We start from the raw sequence: 20,438 nt of genomic DNA on the forward strand, positions 1-20,438 counted from the left end.
AAACTCTTGTTTGCAACTGTTGGACTAATGATTACACCCTAGATCAGCTAGATGCAGGCAAGAGTGTACAAGGCACTATTGAATGTGTCACTGTCTGTCCCTGTGCACCTATGTTGTAAACTTTCATTCATAGGCTAGGTTGTGCAACCTCATGATGGGTATAGAGAAAATGAGAGTATCGTTTAGTAGTCTAAACCTATCGATGTTACATTGAACTGAGTGAATGGAATATGAATGACACTCCTCCAATAGGAAATAAGACCATGCTTATGGAGAAAGAAAATTGTCCTCCCTCATCTTAAACGGCTCAGACCGCCACTGGTATGAATTCATACATGGACACACACACACACACACACACACACACACACACACACACACACACACACACACACACACACACACACACACACACACACACACACACACACACACACACACACACACACACACACACACACACACACACACACACACACACACACACACATAAAATGAGTGACACTACCAGCTGCGAACACCTGATCCCCAGAGTCCCCCCTTCACAAAGAGAAAAAAATAAGGAAAGAAGAAGAGAAGAATGAGAGAGTGATAAAAACACAGATACCCATAACTTGTGAAGTGTCAGACAACTGGCTGAGTGTTTTTCTTTCTGCCGGGGCGCTGGGATCGGAACGTTTAGCCCTCTGAACCCCATGTGTGTCACAAATGGTGCCCTATTCCCTACATAGTGCACTACTATTGACCAGAGCCCTTTGGGCCCTGGTCAAAAGTAGTGCACAATATAGAGAATAGGGTGCTTTTTGGGAAGCAATTCCAGGCTGAACCCCAGAGAGACAGTGGCAGTGACTAATGTCCCAATGTGTCTGTGGTGTTGTGTTTAGATCGTTTACAGGGAGATCTGCTTTAATCATTACGGATTTGAAGGGTCCCCTGGGGAGCAGGAATTTGTCTGGAAGCAGTGTTTATGAAAAATGATATATTTATGAATGAGTCTTTAAAGTGTTGGGGAGCCGCTGGGCTGCAGCGAGAGAATACATGAGAGGATGAGAGCACCAACGGTCCACCGTCAGTCATGGCAAATGCTTGTTCTTAGGAAGACCACAATATGGTTTACTTACTGAAATGACTGGAACTGAAATTGAATTGACCCCAAACCTGGTGAGTGCATGAGTGTGTGCTTACAGTGATGGGGTTGGTGGATGGCAGATTCTTTCAGTTATTCTCTTGGAAAACCAAACATATCCTATTGCAGGGAAAACATTTAACCTTAAACATGAAATTTGAAAAGAAAGAAATATTATCTTTGTTCTAAATTTGGGGTAAAGATGTGTCACTTTCCAGTAAGTCATCCAGTGGATGGTCACTTGGGACATTGCCATCTTGTCTTGTCTGTGTCATTGCTCTTTTGGCTGCCTTTCCCTTTGTTTAATGCAATTACGGTATCTAATTTAGATGTAACTAATGTAAATGTCCTGAATGAGCTAGTAATCAAGTATATTGCCCCAAGTTCAGAACTGGTTCATAACTTATCCTAACTCATAGTTAAGTCAAAGCTAACATTTTACATTTACATGTTTCCATTTCAGTAATTTAGCAGACACTCTTATCAAGAGCGACTTACATTACTCTTAAGATTCAAAAAATAAAAAAGTATGTCAGTACGTAATCAAGATTGTAAAGACAGACACACATTGGTTTTAAATCGATGAAAACACTTCAGCCTGTACACATGTTTTTAATATTTTATTATAAATAGTAAATAGTGCTGCATTTGACAAGACATATTCCAACAAAAATCATTTTATGCAGTCATAAATGAACATGATATATGTTTACAAAAGAAACAAGGCCGAAAAATATAGGTGTACAGATGTAGGATCTTAATTTGAGCCAGTTTGATACAGTTGGAAAATACTGCTGCAGCAACTGCAAATGTGAATTATCATGTGGATTATAATGAATAGACATTTATGTAGGGGTTGATTCATTTTTCGTAATGAAAAACAAGTCTGAAGTTTCAAAGTGGAAATTATAAACTTCAGAAGCCTTTTAAAAAACAAAAATACCCTACAATTTCCTGTGTTTAAGATCCTAGATCTGCTGTTTAAGATTTACGGGTCAGCACCACTGAGTATTAAGACCAGGGATACTAACAGAGGTGGACTGAATAAATACTCAATGAACAGGAGTGGTATGTTTCATCAGGTCCAATTAACACTTGACTGGACTATGTGACTGGTCCCAGATCTGTACGGGCAGAATCTTAACTTGAGTGTTTATGACTCAGATTTATACTCAAATTTCCCATCTGCAAAAATCGAAGTTACCTGTACATGCATGGATCTTGTGTTAGGATTCTTATTGCTTTAAAAGTGATCCAAGCCTTCCAGACTCCAAAGTGCCCTTTTCAGTGGTGGCATATATTATTCTTTTTGTATACATTTTTTGTCGTTGTTGTTCTGAGTGCGCTCAAATCGGTGGTAAATTCTCATCTATGCTTCAGAACCAAAAAGTTGTGCTTCTTGATTTTTGACCAATGACCAGTCATCAATCAGCATTGGCGCGCAAAGGCAGGCGTGCATATCCAGATTAATGACCAGAACACTTGTTTCATTTCCTCCAATTCTACGTGCCAAATACAGAGTAGGCCTACGTTTATCATCCATATAAAATACAGTTTAGCAATCTACTACGGACTCATATTTGCCCGAACAATAGGCTAGGTGGAGATTTGATTGGTAATTTCCAAATTTCAGATAGGGCTAATTTGGGTGGCTACTGCTGGCTATATGTCTAAAGATAAGCAGCTGTAACGTCGCACTGCTTTCAATATTATGGAGTGAAGATGTAAAATGTTCTGGTGAATTTGTTACAATAGTTGTAACGAAGAACCGGGCTACAGGGCTGACAACAAGCACTTTGAGGGCAGGTTGCCCTCCAAAGTGGCATCATTTTCCATACGATCCTCAACCTCCTCTACAAGTAGGCCGTTTGACTTTGCTTGCTCTGGACTCCAGAGAAGTGACATGATATTTCCCTAGTACATATTGGCTGCAAACATGACTTTCAGACCCAAATTCAGCTGTAAAGTTTATTTCTGTAGACTTGCGTTTTGAAAATGCGTCACCATTTATGTCTGTAATGACATGCTACATTTGCGCACACGTGCATGTGCGTGCGCCGGGGTTTACATGTTTTGTAGGCTGACCACTCCTTTTTGGGGGTCGCGGGTCAACGAATATGAAAAACCCTGGGATACATGATCGTGGCAACAAATGGAGTTGTTTTGGATTTAGTAACGGTAGGCAACAGTATTTCTTACCATCTTCTATTTTGACTGGAATTGTGTGGGTCATTAATTTTAATAAGTGCAGCATTAATTCCAGTTCAAAATAGTTTCGGGAAATACTTTACTCATCAGATTGTGCTGCTTTCGCCTCTTGTAAAAATTGCAGCTGCTGCGGGAATTTCTTTGAGGGGGCACCCTACTTTTTGTTTGAGCACATGCCCCCCAAAAGGTCTGTGCACTGCCCTGCAAGCAACCCAGCTATCTTTGTTTTTCTCAATACAATATAGATTTAAAAAAGAATGTAGAAGGCTAGTTGAGGAGATGTGTCAGTTCATTTCATCTGAGGCACTTCTTTGGGTTGAAGCAGCTTCCATCTACGACTGTATGTCTCTATCTCTCTGTCTCTCTACTATCAACCGAGATGGGTGAAAGACTGAGTTCACTCTCCAGATCTTTACTTTAACCCTACAGTCATGTTACGAATCAAATTGATGGCGGTTTTTCTTCTCCTGATAGAACCAATTTCATTTCCCCAAATCATGTGAAAAAAGACATAGTATCAGTGTACAGTATAAGACATTTCCCTAAGACATTGTGAGTGCCATAAATAAAGCATTGTGGCTGAGTGAGCGGTGTGCCTATTGCAGGTCCATAGATAGATCACCGTTAGCCTCAGGATCGTGCCTTAAAAACGTATTTTCCTCCCATCACATTGGCCTCGAAGGCACATCCATGGAAGAAAAACAGCTTACAAGTCCTCTCCCACTCTCTCCCACTCTCTCCCACTTATTACAAATCAAAGGCAGAATCTTGTGAATTTTGTTTTATTCACCCTTTTTTCATTTATCCTCTGCCTCACCTCCTCTTCTTCTCCTTCTCTCCATTTATTTTTCTCTTCAAGCATGGAGAGCAAGGCGTGCTTGGTTTTCAGAGCATGACGTGAAGTGCAAGTGGGGCGAGAGCCAGGTAACTGGAGAGGGCTCCCCCTTTGGTTCTGATTATCCCATTGAGACTCCCCCACATCCCCAACCAGGGTACCCCATCCCAAAACAACCCCCCTCCGTCCATTTCTCTGGGTTGTCCCTTCTCCTCAGGGGCTGGGTAGGGAATAGGCAGAGGGGGGGAAGGGGGGAAGGAGGGATTTCTCCGGAGTTGACTGTCAGGTTGGCCAGAGATCTCGTCCACTCCTAGCCATGTTGGGGTTTCAGATAATGAAAGGCACCTGAGAGAGAGGGGGGTTAGAACTGTTCTCCATTGGGTTTCATGTCAGTATCTCAAATCAAACTGTATTTGTCACATGCGCCGAATACAAGTGTAGACCTTACTGTGACATGTTTACTTACAAGCCCTAAAGTAAACTAAAGTGAGAAAATTATACAAAAGTAACACAATATCATAACAATAACGAGGCTATATACAGTGGGTACCGGTACCGAGTCAGTGTGTGGAGATACAGGTTAGAGGTAGTTTGTACATGTAGGTAGGGATGAAGTGACTGGATAGATAATAAACAGCCAGTAGCAGCAGTGTAAAAAAACAAATGGGGGGCAGGTAGCCTATTGGATAGGGCGTTGGGCCAGTAACCAAATGGTCGCTAGATCGAATCCCTGAGCTGACAATGAAAAAATCTGCTGTTCTGTCCCTCAACGAGGCAGTTAATTCACTGTTCCTTGGCCGTCATTGTAAATAAGAATTTGTTCTTAACGGACTTGCCTAGTTAAATAAAGGTTAAAAAGTAATAGTCCGGTGGCCATTAGATGAATTGTTCAGCAGTCTAATGGCTTGGGGGTAGAAGCTGTTAAGGAACCTTTTGGTCATCGACTTGGCGCTCCAGTACCGCTTGCCATGCGGTAGCAGAGAAAACAGTCTATAACTTGGGTGACTGGAGTCTCTTACAATTTTATGGGCTTTCCTCTTACATCATCTATTCCTGGATGGCAGGAAGCTTGGCCCCAGTGATGTACTGGGCCGTATGTACTACCCTCTGTAGCGTCTTACAGTCAGATGCCGAGCAGTTGCCATTACAGGCAGTGATGCAACCGGTCAGAATGCTGTTAATGGTGCAGCTGTAGAACTTTTTGAGGATCTGGGGACCCATGCCAACTCGTTTCAGTCTCCTGAGGGGGAAAAGGTTTTGTTGTGCCCTCTTCACGACTGTCTTGGTGTGTTTGGACCATGATAGATCGTTGGTGGTGTGGACACCAAGGAACTTGAAATTCTCGACCCGCTCCACTACAGCCCCGTTGATGATTTCCTGTAGTCCATGATCAGCTCCTTTGTCTTGCTCACATTTAGGGAGAGGTTGTTGTCCTGGCACCATACTGCCAGTTTTCTAACCTCCTCCCTATAGGCACTCTCATCATTGTCGGTGATCAGGCCTTCCACTGTTGTGACGTCAGCAAACTTAATGATGTTGGAGTCGTGTTTGGCCAGTCGTGGGTGAACAGGGAGTACAGGAGGGGACTAAGTACACACACCTGGGGGCGGCCCGTCAGGAAGTCCAGGATCTAGTTGCAGAGTGAAGTGTTTAGTCCCAGGGTCCTTAGCTTAGTGATAAGCTTTGTTTGCACTATGGTGTTGAACGCTGAGCTGTAGTCAATGAACAGCATTCTCACATAGGTGTTCCTTTTGTCCAGGTGGGAAAGGGCAGTGTGGAGTGCAATTGAGATTTCGTCATCTGTGGATCTGTTGGGACGGTATGAGAATTGGAGTGGGTCTACTCTAGGGTATCTGGGAGGATGCTGTTGATGTAAGCCATGACCAGCCTTTCAAAGCACTTCATGGCTACCGACGTGAGTGCTACCAGACAGTAATCATTTAGGCAGGTTACCTTAGCTTCCTTGGGCACAAGGACTATGGTGGTCTGCTTGAAACATGTAGGTATTACAGACTCGGTCAGGGAGAGGTTGAAAATGTCAGTGAAGACACTTGTTCCGCGCATGCCAGTTGGTCCACGCATGCTTTGAGTACACATCCAACTGGCCCTGCGGCTTTTTGAATGTTGACCTGTTTAAAAGGTCTTGCTCACATCGGCTACTGAGACCATTATTACACAGTCATCCAGAACAGCGGTTGCTCTCGTGCATGCTTCCGTGTTGCTTGCCTCGAAGCGAGCATAAAAGTAATTTAGCTCTTCTGGTAGGCTCGCGTCACTAGGCAGCTCGCGTCTGGGTTTCCCTCTGTAGTCCGTAATAGTTTTCAAGCCCTGAGAAATCCGACAAGCGTCAGAGCCGGTGTAATAGGATTCAATCTTAATCCTGTATTGACGCTTTCCTTGTTTGATGGTTCATCGGAGGGCATAGCGGGATTTCTTATAGGCGTATGGATTTGTTTTAGCTTGAAAGCAGGAATCCGGAGGATAATATTATGGTCAGATTTGCCAAATGGAAAGTGAGGGAGAGCTTTCTATGCATCTCTGTTTGTGGAGCAAAGGTGGTCTAGTTTTTTTTCACTCTGGTTGCACATGTGACATGCTGGTAAAAAAAATTGGTAAAACTGATTTAAGTTTGCTTGCATTAAAGTCCCCGGCCACTAGGAGCGGCGCTTCTGTGTGAGCATTTATTTCTTTGCTTATGGCCTCATAGAGTTGGTTGAGTGCAGTCTTAGTGCCAGCATCGGTCTGTGGTGGTAAATAGACAGCTATGAATAATGCAGATGAGAACTCTCTTGGTAGATAGTGTGGTCTACAGCTCATCATAAGGTACTCTACCTCAGGCGAGCAATACCTCGAGACTTCTTTAATATTAGACATCGCGCACCAGCTGTTATTGACAAGAAGCTTACCAGACGTAGCTTCTCTGTTCTGTCGGTGCATTGAAAATCCCTCCAGCTCTTTATTATCAGTGTCGTCATTCAGCCACGACTCGGTGAAACATAAGACATTACAGTTCTTAATGTCCCGTTGGTAGGATAATCGTAATCGTAGGTCATCAATTGTATTTTTCAATGATTGCATGTCAGCAAGTAGAATTGATGGCAGTGGGAGTTTACTCGCTCGCCTACGGATTCTCAAAAGGCAGCCCGATCTGCGTCCTCTTTTCCTCCATCTTTTCTTCACGCAAACAACGGGAATCTGGGCCTGTTCCCGGGAGAGCAGTATATCTTTCTAATTGGACTAGTTAAAGGAAGAAGCTTCTTCCAGTTTGTGGTGATTAAAACCATTTCTGATGTCCAGAAGTTATTTTCGGTCACAAGAAACAGTTGAAGCAACATTATATTCCCAAAAAGTTTTTAAAAAGTTACAAACAACGCAAAAAAAAATGAACAAAATAGCACAATTGGTTACGGGCATGTAAAACGTTAGCCATAATCTTCGGCGCCACCTCCTGTGTCAGGGTAACCTCATGTCAGTGTCTACCTCCTGTGTCATGATTACATCATGTCAGTATCTACCTCCTGTGTCAGGGTTACATCATGTCAGTGTCTACCTCCTGTGTCATGATAACATCATGTCAGTGTCTACCTCCTGTGTCAGGATTACATCATGTCAGTGTCTACCTCCTGTGTCAGGGTTACATCATGTCAGTGTCTACCTCCTGTGTCATGATTACATCATGTCAGTGTCTACCTCCTGTGTCATGATTACATCATGTCAGTGTCTACCTCCTGTGTCAGGGTTACATCATGTCAGTGTCTACCTCCTATGTCAGGGTAACATCATGTCAGTATCTACCTCCTGTCTCAGGTTTACATCATGTCAGTGTCTACCTCCTGTGTCAGGGTTACATCATGTCAGTATCTACCTCCTGTGTCAGGGTTACATCATGTAAGTATCTACCTCCTGTGTCATGATAACATCTTGTCAGTATCTACCTCCTGTGTCAGGGTTACATCATGTCAGTATCTACCTCCTGTGTCAGGTTTACATCATGTCAGTATCTACCTCCTGTGTCAGGTTTACATCATGTAAGTATCTACCTCCTGTGTCATGATAACATCTTGTCAGTATCTACCTCCTGTGTCAGGGTTACATCATGTCAGTGTCTACCTCCTGTGTCAGGGTTACATCATGTCAGTATCTACCTCCTGTGTCAGGTTTACATCATGTAAGTATCTACCTCCTGTGTCATGATAACATCTTGTCAGTATCTACCTCCTGTGTCAGGGTTACATCATGTCAGTGTCTACCTCCTGTGTCAGGGTAACATCATGTCAGTATCTACCTCCTGTCTCAGGTTTACATCATGTCAGTGTCTACCTCCTGTGTCAGGGTTACATCATGTCAGTATCTACCTCCTGTGTCAGGGTTACATCATGTAAGTATCTACCTCCTGTGTCATGATAACATCTTGTCAGTATCTACCTCCTGTGTCAGGGTTACATCATGTCAGTATCTACCTCCTGTCTCAGGGTTACATCATGTCAGTATCTACCTCCTGTGTCATGATAACATCTTGTCAGTATCTACCTCCTGTGTCATGATAACATCATGTCAGTATCTACCTCCTGTGTCAGGGTAACATCATGTCAGTGTCTACCTCCTGTGTCATGATAATGTCATGTCAGTATCTACCTCCTGTGTCAGGGTTACATCATGTCAATGTCTACCTCCTGTGTCATGATAACATCATGACAGTATCTACCTCCTGTGTCATGATAACATCATGTCACTATCTACCTCCTGTGTCATGATTACATCATGTCAGTGTCTACCTCCTGTGTCATGATAACGTCATGCCAGTGTCTACCTCCTATGTCATGATAACATCATGTCAGTGTCTACCTCCTGTGTCATGATAACATCATGTCAGTGCCTACCTCCTGTGTCATGATAACATCATGTCAGTGTCTACCTCCTGTGTCAGGGTTACATCATGTCAGTATCGACCTCCTGTGTCATGATAACATCATGTCAGTATCTACCTCCTGTGTCAGGGTTACATCATGTCAGTGTCTACCTCCTGTGTCAGGGTTACATCATGTCAGTGTCTACCTCCTGTGTCAGGGTTACATCATGTCAGTGTCTACCTCCTGTGTCAGGGTTACATCATGTCAGTGTCTACCTCCTGTGTCAGGGTTACATCATGTCAGTGTCTACCTCCTGTGTCAGGGTAACATCATGTCAGTGTCTACCTCCTGTGTCAGGATAACATCATGTCAGTGTCTACCTCCTGTGTCAGGGTAACATCATGTCAGTGTCTACCTCCTGTGTCAGGGTAACATCATGTCAGTATCTACCTCCTGTGTCAGGGTAACATCATGTCAGTGTCTACCTCCTGTGTCAGGGTTACATCATGTCAGTGTCTACCTCCTGTGTCAGGGTTACATCATGTCAGTGTCTACCTCCTGTGTCAGGGTTACATCATGTCAGTGTCTACCTCCTGTGTCAGGGTAACATCATGTCAGTGTCTACCTCCTGTGTCAGGATAACATCATGTCAGTGTCTACCTCCTGTGTCAGGATAACATCATGTCAGTGTCTACCTCCTGTGTCAGGGTTACATCATGTCAGTAACTACCTCCTGTGTCAGGGTTACATCATGTCAGTGTCTACCTCCTGTGTCAGGGTTACATCATGTCAGTATCTACCTCCTGTGTCAGGGTTACATCATGTCAGTGTCTACCTCCTGTGTCAGGGTTACATCATGTCAGTGTCTATCTCCTGTGTCAGGGTTACATCATGTCAGTGTCTACCTCCTGTGACAGGGTAACATCATGTCAGTGTCTACCTCCTGTGTCATGATAACATCATGTCAGTGTCTACCTCCTGTGTCAGGGTTACATCATGTCAGTGTCTACCTCCTGTGTCATGATAACATCATGTCAGTATCTACCTCCTGTGTCAGGGTTACATCATGTCAGTGTCTACCTCCTGTGTCATGATAACATCATGTCAGTGTCTACCTCCTGTGTCAGGGTTACATCATGTCAGTGTCTACCTCCTGTGTCATGATAACATAATGTCAGTATCGACCTCCTGTGTCATGATAACATCATGTCAGTATCTACCTCCTGTGTCAGGGTTACATCATGTCAGTGTCTACCTCCTGTGTCATGATAACATCATGTCAGTGTCTACCTCCTGTGTCAGGGTTACATCATGTCAGTGTCTACCTCCTGTGTCATGATAACATCATGACAGTATCTACCTCCTGTGTCATGATAACATCATGTCAGTGTCTACCTCCTGTGACAGGGTAACATCATGTCAGTGTCTACCTCCTGTGTCAGGGTAACATCATGTCAGTGTCTACCTCCTGTGTCATGATAACATAATGTCAGTGTCTACCTCCTGTGTCAGGATAACATCATGTCAGTGTCTACCTCCTGTGTCAGGGTTACATCATGTCAGTGTCTACCTCCTGTGTCATGATAACATCATGTCAGTATCTACCTCCTGTGACAGGGTAACATCATGTCAGTGTCTACCTCCTGTGTCATGATAACATCATGTCAGTATCTACCTCCTGTGTCAGGGTTACATCATGTCAGTGTCTACCTCCTGTGACAGGGTAACATCATGTCAGTGTCTACCTCCTGTGTCAGGGTAACATCATGTCAGTGTCTACCTCCTGTGTCATGATAACATAATGTCAGTGTCTGTCTACCTCCTGTGTCAGGGTTACATCATGTCACTGTCTACCTCCTGTGTCATGATAACATCATGTCAGTGTCTACCTCCTGTGTCATGATAACATAATGTCAGTGTCTACCTCCTGTGACAGGGTAACATCATGTCAGTGTCTACCTCCTGTGTCATGATAACATAATGTCAGTGTCTACCTCCTGTGACAGGGTAACATCATGTCAGTGTCTACCTCCTGTGTCAGGGTAACATCATGTCAGTGTCTACCTCCTGTGTCATGATAACATAATGTCAGTGTCTACCTCCTGTGACAGGGTAACATCATGTCAGTGTCTACCTCCTGTGTCAGGGTAACATCATGTCAGTGTCTACCTCCTGTGTCATGATAACATAATGTCAGTGTCTACCTCCTGTGTCAGGGTTACATCATGTCAGTATCTACCTCCTGTGTCATCATGTCAGTGTCTACCTCCTGTGTCACATCATGTCAGTGTCTACCTCCTGTGTCATGATAACATCATGTCAGTGTCTACCTCCTGTGTCATGATAACATCATGTCAGTGTCTACCTCCTGTGTCATAAAAACGTCATGTCATCATGTCATCTACCTCCTGTGTCAGGGTTACATCATGTCAGTGTCTACCTCCTGTATCAGGGTAACATCATGTCAGTGTCTACCTCCTGTGTCAGGGTAACATAATGTCAGTGTCTACCTCCTGTGTCAGGATAACATCATGTCAGTGTCTACCTCCTGTGTCAGGGTTACATCATGTCAGTGTCTACCTCCTGTGTCATGATAACATCATGTCAGTGTCTACCTCCTGTGTCATGATAACATAATGTCAGTGTCTACCTCCTGTGTCAGGATAACATCATGTCAGTGTCTACCTCCTGTGTCATGATAACATCATGTCAGTGTCTACCTCCTGTGACAGGGTAACATCATGTCAGTGTCTACCTCCTGTGTCAGGGTAACATCATGTCAGTGTCTACCTCCTGTGTCATGATAACATCATGTCAGTGTCTACCTCCTGTGACAGGGTAACATCATGTCAGTGTCTACCTCCTGTGTCAGGGTAACATCATGTCAGTGTCTACCTCCTGTGTCATGATAACATAATGTCAGTGTCTACCTCCTGTGTCAGGGTTACATCATGTCAGTATCTACCTCCTGTGTCATGATAACATCATGTCAGTGTCTACCTCCTGTGTCATGATAACATCATGTCAGTGTCTACCTCCTGTGTCATGATAACATCATGTCAGTGTCTACCCCCTCCTGTGTCATGATAACATCATGTCAGTGTCTACCTCCTGTGTCATGATAACGTCATGTCAGTGTCTACCTCCTGTGTCAGGGTTACATCATGTCAGTGTCTACCTCCTGTGTCAGGGTAACATCATGTCAGTGTCTACCTCCTATGTCATGATAACATCATGTCAGTGCCTACCTCCTGTGTCATGATAACATCATGTCAGTGTCTACCTCCTGTGTCAGGGTTACATCATGTCAGTATCGACCTCCTGTGTCATGATAACATCATGTCAGTATCTACCTCCTGTGTCAGGGTTACATCATGTCAGTGTCTACCTCCTGTGTCAGGGTTACATCATGTCAGTGTCTACCTCCTGTGTCAGGGTTACATCATGTCAGTGTCTACCTCCTGTGTCAGGGTTACATCATGTCAGTGTCTACCTCCTGTGTCAGGGTTACATCATGTCAGTGTCTATCTCCTGTGTCAGGGTTACATCATGTCAGTGTCTACCTCCTGTGACACAGTGTCATGTAACATCATGGTAACATCATGTCAGTGTCTACCTCCTGTGTCATGATAACATCATGTCAGTGTCTACCTCCTGTGTCAGGGTTACATCATGTCAGTGTCTACCTCCTGTGTCATGATAACATCATGTCAGTATCTACCTCCTGTGTCAGGGTTACATCATGTCAGTGTCTACCTCCTGTGTCATGATAACATCATGTCAGTGTCTACCTCCTGTGTCAGGGTTACATCATGTCAGTGTCTACCTCCTGTGTCATGATAACATAATGTCAGTATCGACCTCCTGTGTCATGATAACATCATGTCAGTATCTACCTCCTGTGTCAGGGTTACATCATGTCAGTGTCTACCTCCTGTGTCATGATAACATCATGTCAGTGTCTACCTCCTGTGTCAGGGTTACATCATGTCAGTGTCTACCTCCTGTGTCATGATAACATCATGACAGTATCTACCTCCTGTGTCATGATAACATCATGTCAGTGTCTACCTCCTGTGACAGGGTAACATCATGTCAGTGTCTACCTCCTGTGTCAGGGTAACATCATGTCAGTGTCTACCTCCTGTGTCATGATAACATAATGTCAGTGTCTACCTCCTGTGTCAGGATAACATCATGTCAGTGTCTACCTCCTGTGTCAGGGTTACATCATGTCAGTGTCTACCTCCTGTGTCATGATAACATCATGTCAGTATCTACCTCCTGTGACAGGGTAACATCATGTCAGTGTCTACCTCCTGTGTCATGATAACATCATGTCAGTATCTACCTCCTGTGTCAGGGTTACATCATGTCAGTGTCTACCTCCTGTGACAGGGTAACATCATGTCAGTGTCTACCTCCTGTGTCAGGGTAACATCATGTCAGTGTCTACCTCCTGTGTCATGATAACATAATGTCAGTGTCTACCTCCTGTGTCAGGGTTACATCATGTCACTGTCTACCTCCTGTGTCATGATAACATCATGTCAGTGTCTACCTCCTGTGTCATGATAACATAATGTCAGTGTCTACCTCCTGTGACAGGGTAACATCATGTCAGTGTCTACCTCCTGTGTCATGATAACATAATGTCAGTGTCTACCTCCTGTGACAGGGTAACATCATGTCAGTGTCTACCTCCTGTGTCAGGGTAACATCATGTCAGTGTCTACCTCCTGTGTCATGATAACATAATGTCAGTGTCTACCTCCTGTGTCAGGGTTACATCATGTCAGTATCTACCTCCTGTGTCATGATAACATCATGTCAGTGTCTACCTCCTGTGTCATGATAACATCATGTCAGTGTCTACCTCCTGTGTCATGATAACATCATGTCAGTGTCTACCTCCTGTGTCATGATAACATCATGTCAGTGTCTACCTCCTGTGTCATAAAAACGTCATGTCAGTGTCTACCTCCTGTGTCAGGGTTACATCATGTCAGTGTCTACCTCCTGTGTCAGGATAACATCATGTCAGTGTCTACCTCCTGTGTCATGATAACATCATGTCAGTGTCTACCTCCTGTGTCAGGGTTACATCATGTCAGTATCTACCTCCTGTGTCATGATAACATCATGTCAGTGTCTACCTCCTGTGTCATGATAACATCATGTCAGTGTCTACCTCCTGTGTCATGATAACATCATGTCAGTGTCTACCTCCTGTGTCATGATAACATCATGTCAGTGTCTACCTCCTGTGTCATAAAAACGTCATGTCAGTGTCTACCTCCTGTGTCAGGGTTACATCATGTCAGTGTCTACCTCCTGTGTCAGGGTAACATCATGTCAGTGTCTACCTCCTGTGTCATAAAAACGTCATGTCAGTGTCTACCTCCTGTGTCAGGGTAACATCATGTCAGTGTCTACCTCCTGTGTCATGATAACATCATGTCAGTGCCTACCTCCTGTGTCATGATAACATCATGTCAGTGTCTACCTCCTGTGTCAGGGTTACATCATGTCAGTATCGACCTCCTGTGTCATGATAACATCATGTCAGTATCTACCTCCTGTGTCAGGGTTACATCATGTCAGTGTCTACCTCCTGTGTCATGATAACATCATGTCAGTGTCTACCTCCTGTGTCAGGATAACATCATGTCAGTGCCTACCTCCTGTGTCATGATAACATCATGTCAGTGTCTACCTCCTGTGTCAGGATAACATCATGTCAGTGTCTACCTCCTGTGTCAGGGTTACATCATATCAGTGTCTACCTCCTGTGTCATTATAACATAATGTCAGTGTCTACCTCCTGTGTCAGGATAACATCATGTCAGTGCCTACCTCCTGTGTCATGATAACATCATGTCAGTGTCTACCTCCTGTGTCAGGGTTACATCATGTCAGTATCTACCTCCTGTGTCATGATAACATCATGTCAGTATCTACCTCCTGTGTCAGGGTTACATCATGTCAGTGTCTACCTCCTGTGGCATGATAACATCATGACAGTATCTACCTCCTGTGTCATGATAACATCATGTCAGTGTCTACCTCCTGTGTCAGGGTTACATCATGTCAGTGTCTACCTCCTGTGTGTCTACCTCCTGTGTCAGGGTTACATCATGTCAGTGTCTACCTCCTGTGACAGGGTAACATCATGTCAGTGTCTACCTCCTGTGTCATGATAACATCATGTCAGTATCTACCTCCTGTGTCATGATAACATCATGTCAGTATCTACCTCCTGTGTCATGATAACATCATGTCAGTGTGTCAGGGTTACATCATGTCAGTGTCTACCTCCTGTGTCATGATAACATCATGTCAGTGTCTACCTCCTGTGTCATGATAACATCATGTCAGTATCTACCTCCTGTGTCATGATAACATCATGTCAGTATCTACCTCCTGTGTCATGATAACATCATGTCAGTATCTACCTCCTGTGTCATGATAACATCATGTCAGTATCTACCTCCTGTGTCATCATCATGTAACATCATGTGTCATGATAACATCATGTCTATCTACCTCCTGTGTCATGATAACATCATGTCAGTGTCTACCTCCTGTGTCATGATAACATCATGTCAGTGTCTACCTCCTGTGTCAGGGTTACATCATGTCAGTGTCTACCTCCTGTGTCATGATAACATCATGTCAGTATCTACCTCCTGTGTCATGATAACATCATGTCAGTGTCTACCTCCTGTGTCATGATAACATCATGTCAGTGTCTACCTCCTGTGTCATGATAACATCATGTCAGTGTCTACCTCCTGTGTCAGGATAACATCATGTCAGTGTCTACCTCCTGTGTCAGGATAACATCATGTCAGTGCCTACCTCCTGTGTCATGATAACATCATGTCAGTGTCTACCTCCTGTGTCAGGGTTACATCATGTCAGTATCTACCTCCTGTGTCATGATAACATCATGTCAGTGTCTACCTCCTGTGTCAGGGTTACATCATGTCAGTGTCTACCTCCTGTGGCATGATAACATCATGACAGTATCTACCTCCTGTGTCATGATAACATCATGTCAGTGTCTACCTCCTGTGTCAGGGTTACATCATGTCAGTGTCTACCTCCTGTGTCAGGGTTACATCATGTCAGTGTCTACCTCCTGTGACAGGGTAACATCATGTCAGTGTCTACCTCCTGTGTCATGATAACATCATGTCAGTATCTACCTCCTGTGTCATGATAACATCATGTCAGTATCTACCTCCTGTGTCATGATAACATCATGTCAGTATCTACCTCCTGTGTCAGGGTTACATCATGTCAGTGTCTACCTCCTGTGTCATGATAACATCATGTCAGTATCTACCTCCTGTGTCATGATAACATCATGTCAGTATCTACCTCCTGTGTCATGATAACATCATGTCAGTATCTACCTCCTGTGTCATGATAACATCATGTCAGTATCTACCTCCTGTGTCATGATAACATCATGTCAGTATCTACCTCCTGTGTCATGATAACATCATGTCAGTATCTACCTCCTGTGTCATGATAACATCATGTCAGTATCTACCTCCTGTGTCATGATAACATCATGTCAGTGTCTACCTCCTGTGTCAGGGTTACATCATGTCAGTGTCTACCTCCTGTGTCATGATAACATCATGTCAGTATCTACCTCCTGTGTCATGATAACATCATGTCAGTATCTACCTCCTGTGTCATGATAACATCATGTCAGTGTCTACCTCCTGTGTCATGATAACGTCATGTCAGTGTCTACCTCCTGTGTCATGATAACATCATGTCAGTGCCTACCTCCTGTGTCATGATAGCATCATGTCAGTATCTACCTCCTGTGTCATGATAACATCATGTCAGTGTCTACCTCCTGTGTCATGATAACATCATGTCAGTGTCTACCTCCTGTGTCATGATAGCATCATGTCAGTATCTACCTCCTGTGTCATGATAACATCATGTCAGTGCCTACCTCCTGTGTCATGATAGCATCATGTCAGTATCTACCTCCTGTGTCATGATAACATCATGTCAGTGTCTACCTCCTGTGACAGGGTAACATCATGTCAGTATCTACCTCCTGTGTCAGGGTTACATCATGTCAGTGTCTACCTCCTGTGTCATGATAACATCATATCAGTGTCTACCTCCTGTGTCATGATAACATCATATCAGTGTCTACCTCCTGTGTCATGATTACATCAGGTCAGTATCTACCTCCTGTGTCAGGGTTACATCATGTCAGTGTCTACCTCCTGTGTCATGATAACATCATGTCAGTATCTACCTCCTGTGTCATGATAACATCATGTCAGTGTCTACCTCCTGTGTCATGATAACGTCATGTCAGTGTCTACCTCCTATGTCAGGGTAACATCATGTCAGTGCCTACCTCCTGTGTCATGATAACATCATGTCAGTGTCTACCTCCTGTGACAGGGTAACATCATGTCAGTGTCTACCTCCTGTGACAGGGTAACATCATGTCAGTGTCTACCTCCTGTGACAGGGTAACATCATGTCAGTGTCTACCTCCTGTGACAGGGTAACATCATGTCAGTGTCTACCTCCTGTGTCAGGGTAACATCATGTCAGTGTCTACCTCCTGTGTCAGGGTTACATCATGTCAGTATCTACCTCCTGTGTCAGGGTTACATCATGTCAGTGTCTACCTCCTGTGTCAGGGTAACATCATGTCAGTGTCTACCTCCTGTGTCAGGGTTACATCATGTCAGTGTCTACCTCCTGTGTCATGATAACATCATGTCAGTGTCTACCTCCTGTCTCAGGGTTACATCATGTCAGTGTCTACCTCCTGTGTCAGGGTAACATCATGTCACTGTCTACCTCCTGTGTCATGATAACATCATGTCAGTGTCTACCTCCTGTGTCATGATAACATCATGTCAGTGTCTACCTCCTGTCTCAGGGTTACATCATGTCAGTGTCTACCTCCTGTGTCAGGGTAACATCATGTCACTATCTACCTCCTGTGTCATGATAACATCATGTCAGTGTCTACCTCCTGTGACAGGGTAACATCATGTCAGTATCTACCTCCTATGTCAGGGTAACATCATGTCACTGTCTACCTCCTGTGTCATGATAACATCATGTCAGTGTCTACCTCCTGTGACAGGGTAACATCATGTCACTGTCTACCTCCTGTGTCATGATAACATCATGTCAGTATCTACCTCCTGTGTCATGATAACATCATGTCAGTATCTACCTCCTGTGTCATGATAACATAATGTCAGTGTCTACCTCCTGTGTCAGGATAACATCATGTCAGTGTCTACCTCCTGTGTCATGATAACATCATGTCAGTGTCTACCTCCTGTGACAGGGTTACATCATGTCAGTGTCTACCTCCTGTGTCAGGGTTACATCATGTCAGTGTCTACCTCCTGTGTCATGATAACATCATGTCAGTATCTACCTCCTGTGTCATGATAACATCATGTCAGTGTCTACCTCCTGTGTCATGATAACATCATGTCAGTGTCTACCTCCTGTGTCATGATAACATCATGTCAGTGTCTACCTCCTGTGTCATGATAACATCATGTCAGTGCCTACCTCCTGTGTCATGATAACATCATGTCAGTGTCTACCTCCTGTGTCAGGGTAACATCATGTCAGTGTCTACCTCCTGTGTCATGATAACATCATGTCAGTGCCTACCTCCTGTGTCAGGGTTACATCATGTCAGTGTCTACCTCCTGTGTCATGATAACATCATGTCAGTATCTACCTCCTGTGTCATGATAACATCATGTCAGTGTCTACCTCCTGTGTCAGGGTAAAATCATGTCAGTGTCTACCTCCTGTGTCAGGGTAACATCGTGTCAGTATCTACCTCCTGTGTCATGATAACATCATGTCAGTATCTACCTCCTGTGTGAGGGTTACATCATGTCAGTGTCTACCTCCTGTGTCAGGGTTACATCGTGTCAGTATCTACCTCCTGTGTCATGATAACATCATGTCAGTATCTACCTCCTGTGTCAGGGTTACATCGTGTCAGTATCTACCTCCTGTGTCAGGGTTACATCATGTCAGTATATACCTCCTGTGTCAGGGTTACATCATGTCAGTATCTACCTCCTGTGTCAGGGTTACATCGTGTCAGTATCTACCTCCTGTGTTAGGGTTACATCATGTCAGTATCTACCTCCTGTGTCAGGGTTACATCATGTCAGTATCTACCTCCTGTGTCAGGGTTACATCGTGTCAGTATCTACCTCCTGTGTCAGGGTTACATCGTGTCAGTGTCTACCTCCTGTGTCAGGGTTACATTGTGTCAGTAACTACCTCCTGTGTCAGGGTTACATCGTGTCAGTATCTACCTCCTGTGTCAGGGTTACATCATGTCAGTATCTACCTCCTGTGTCAGGGTTACATCATGTCAGTGTCTACCTCCTGTGTCATGATAACATAATGTCAGTGTCTACCTCCTGTGTCAGGGTTACATCATGTCAGTATCTACCTCCTGTGTCAGGGTTACATTTACATTACGTTTACATTTAAGTCATCATGTCTGATGGATGAGAGGGGTAAATAGTGGGTGAAGGTGTTGACGAGAGCAGTGAGAGGTAGAGAGAATGGAGGATGTAAGGAAGAGGGCGAGAGGGGGTGAGGGAGTTAAAGAGAGGCAGATCTGGTGCTTTCCCCTTTGGCTGGGCTGTACTGTACTGGGGAGAGTTAGAGTTGGTTGGCCTGCCTGCCCTGGCCACGTTGGTCCTGGCCACGTTGGTCCTGGCCACGTTGGTCCTGGCCACGTTGGCTCTGGCCACGTTGGTCCTGGCCACGTTGGTCCTGGCCCCCACGTTGGTCCTGGCCACGTTGGTCCTGGCCACGTTGGTCCTGGCCACGTTGGTCCTGGCCCCCACGTTGGTCCTGGCCACGTTGGTCCTGGCCCCCACGTTGGTCCTGGCCACGTTGGTCCTGGCCACGTTGGTCCTGGCCCCCACGTTGGTCCTGGCCACGTTGGTCCTGGCCACGTTGGTCCTGGCCCCCACGTTGGTCCTGGCCACGTTGGTCCTGGCCCCCACGTTGGTCCTGGCCCCGTTGGTCCTGGCCACGTTGGTCCTGGCCTGGCCCCCACGTTGGTCCTGGCCCCCACGTTGGTCCTGGCCCCCACGTTGGTCCTGGCCCCCACGCTGGTCCTGGCCACGGTCCTGGCCACGTTGGTCCTGGCCACGTTGGTCCTGGCCCCCACGTTGGTCCTGGCCCCCACGTTGGTCCTGGCCCCACGTTGGTTGGTCCTGGCCCCCACGTTGGTCCTGGCCACGTTGGTCCTGGCCACGTTGGTCCTGGCCCCCACGTTGGTCCTGGCCACGTTGGTCCTGGCCACGTTGGTCCTGGCCCCCACGTTGGTCCTGGCCACGTTGGTCCTGGCCACGTT

At 45.0% G+C, this 20,438-nt stretch overlaps 1 protein-coding gene across 2 annotated transcripts in view; it reads right to left on the reverse strand.

Moving 5' to 3' along the window:
* Positions 1-1,740: 1,740 nt before the first annotated feature.
* Positions 1,741-20,438, reverse strand: part of LOC118370786 (paired box protein Pax-3-like) — a 54,437-nt gene continuing 35,739 nt past the window's right edge. For both annotated transcript variants that reach the window (XM_052463662.1, XM_052463661.1), the window contains exon 9: positions 1,741-4,514. In XM_052463662.1, coding sequence (XP_052319622.1) covers positions 4,497-4,514 — 18 coding nt within the window. In that variant the 3' untranslated portion in view covers positions 1,741-4,496. The remainder of the gene's footprint in view (positions 4,515-20,438) is intronic.

This window comes from Oncorhynchus keta, chromosome 15, assembly GCF_023373465.1.
Source record: "Oncorhynchus keta strain PuntledgeMale-10-30-2019 chromosome 15, Oket_V2, whole genome shotgun sequence".
Lineage (NCBI taxonomy): Eukaryota > Metazoa > Chordata > Actinopteri > Salmoniformes > Salmonidae > Oncorhynchus > Oncorhynchus keta.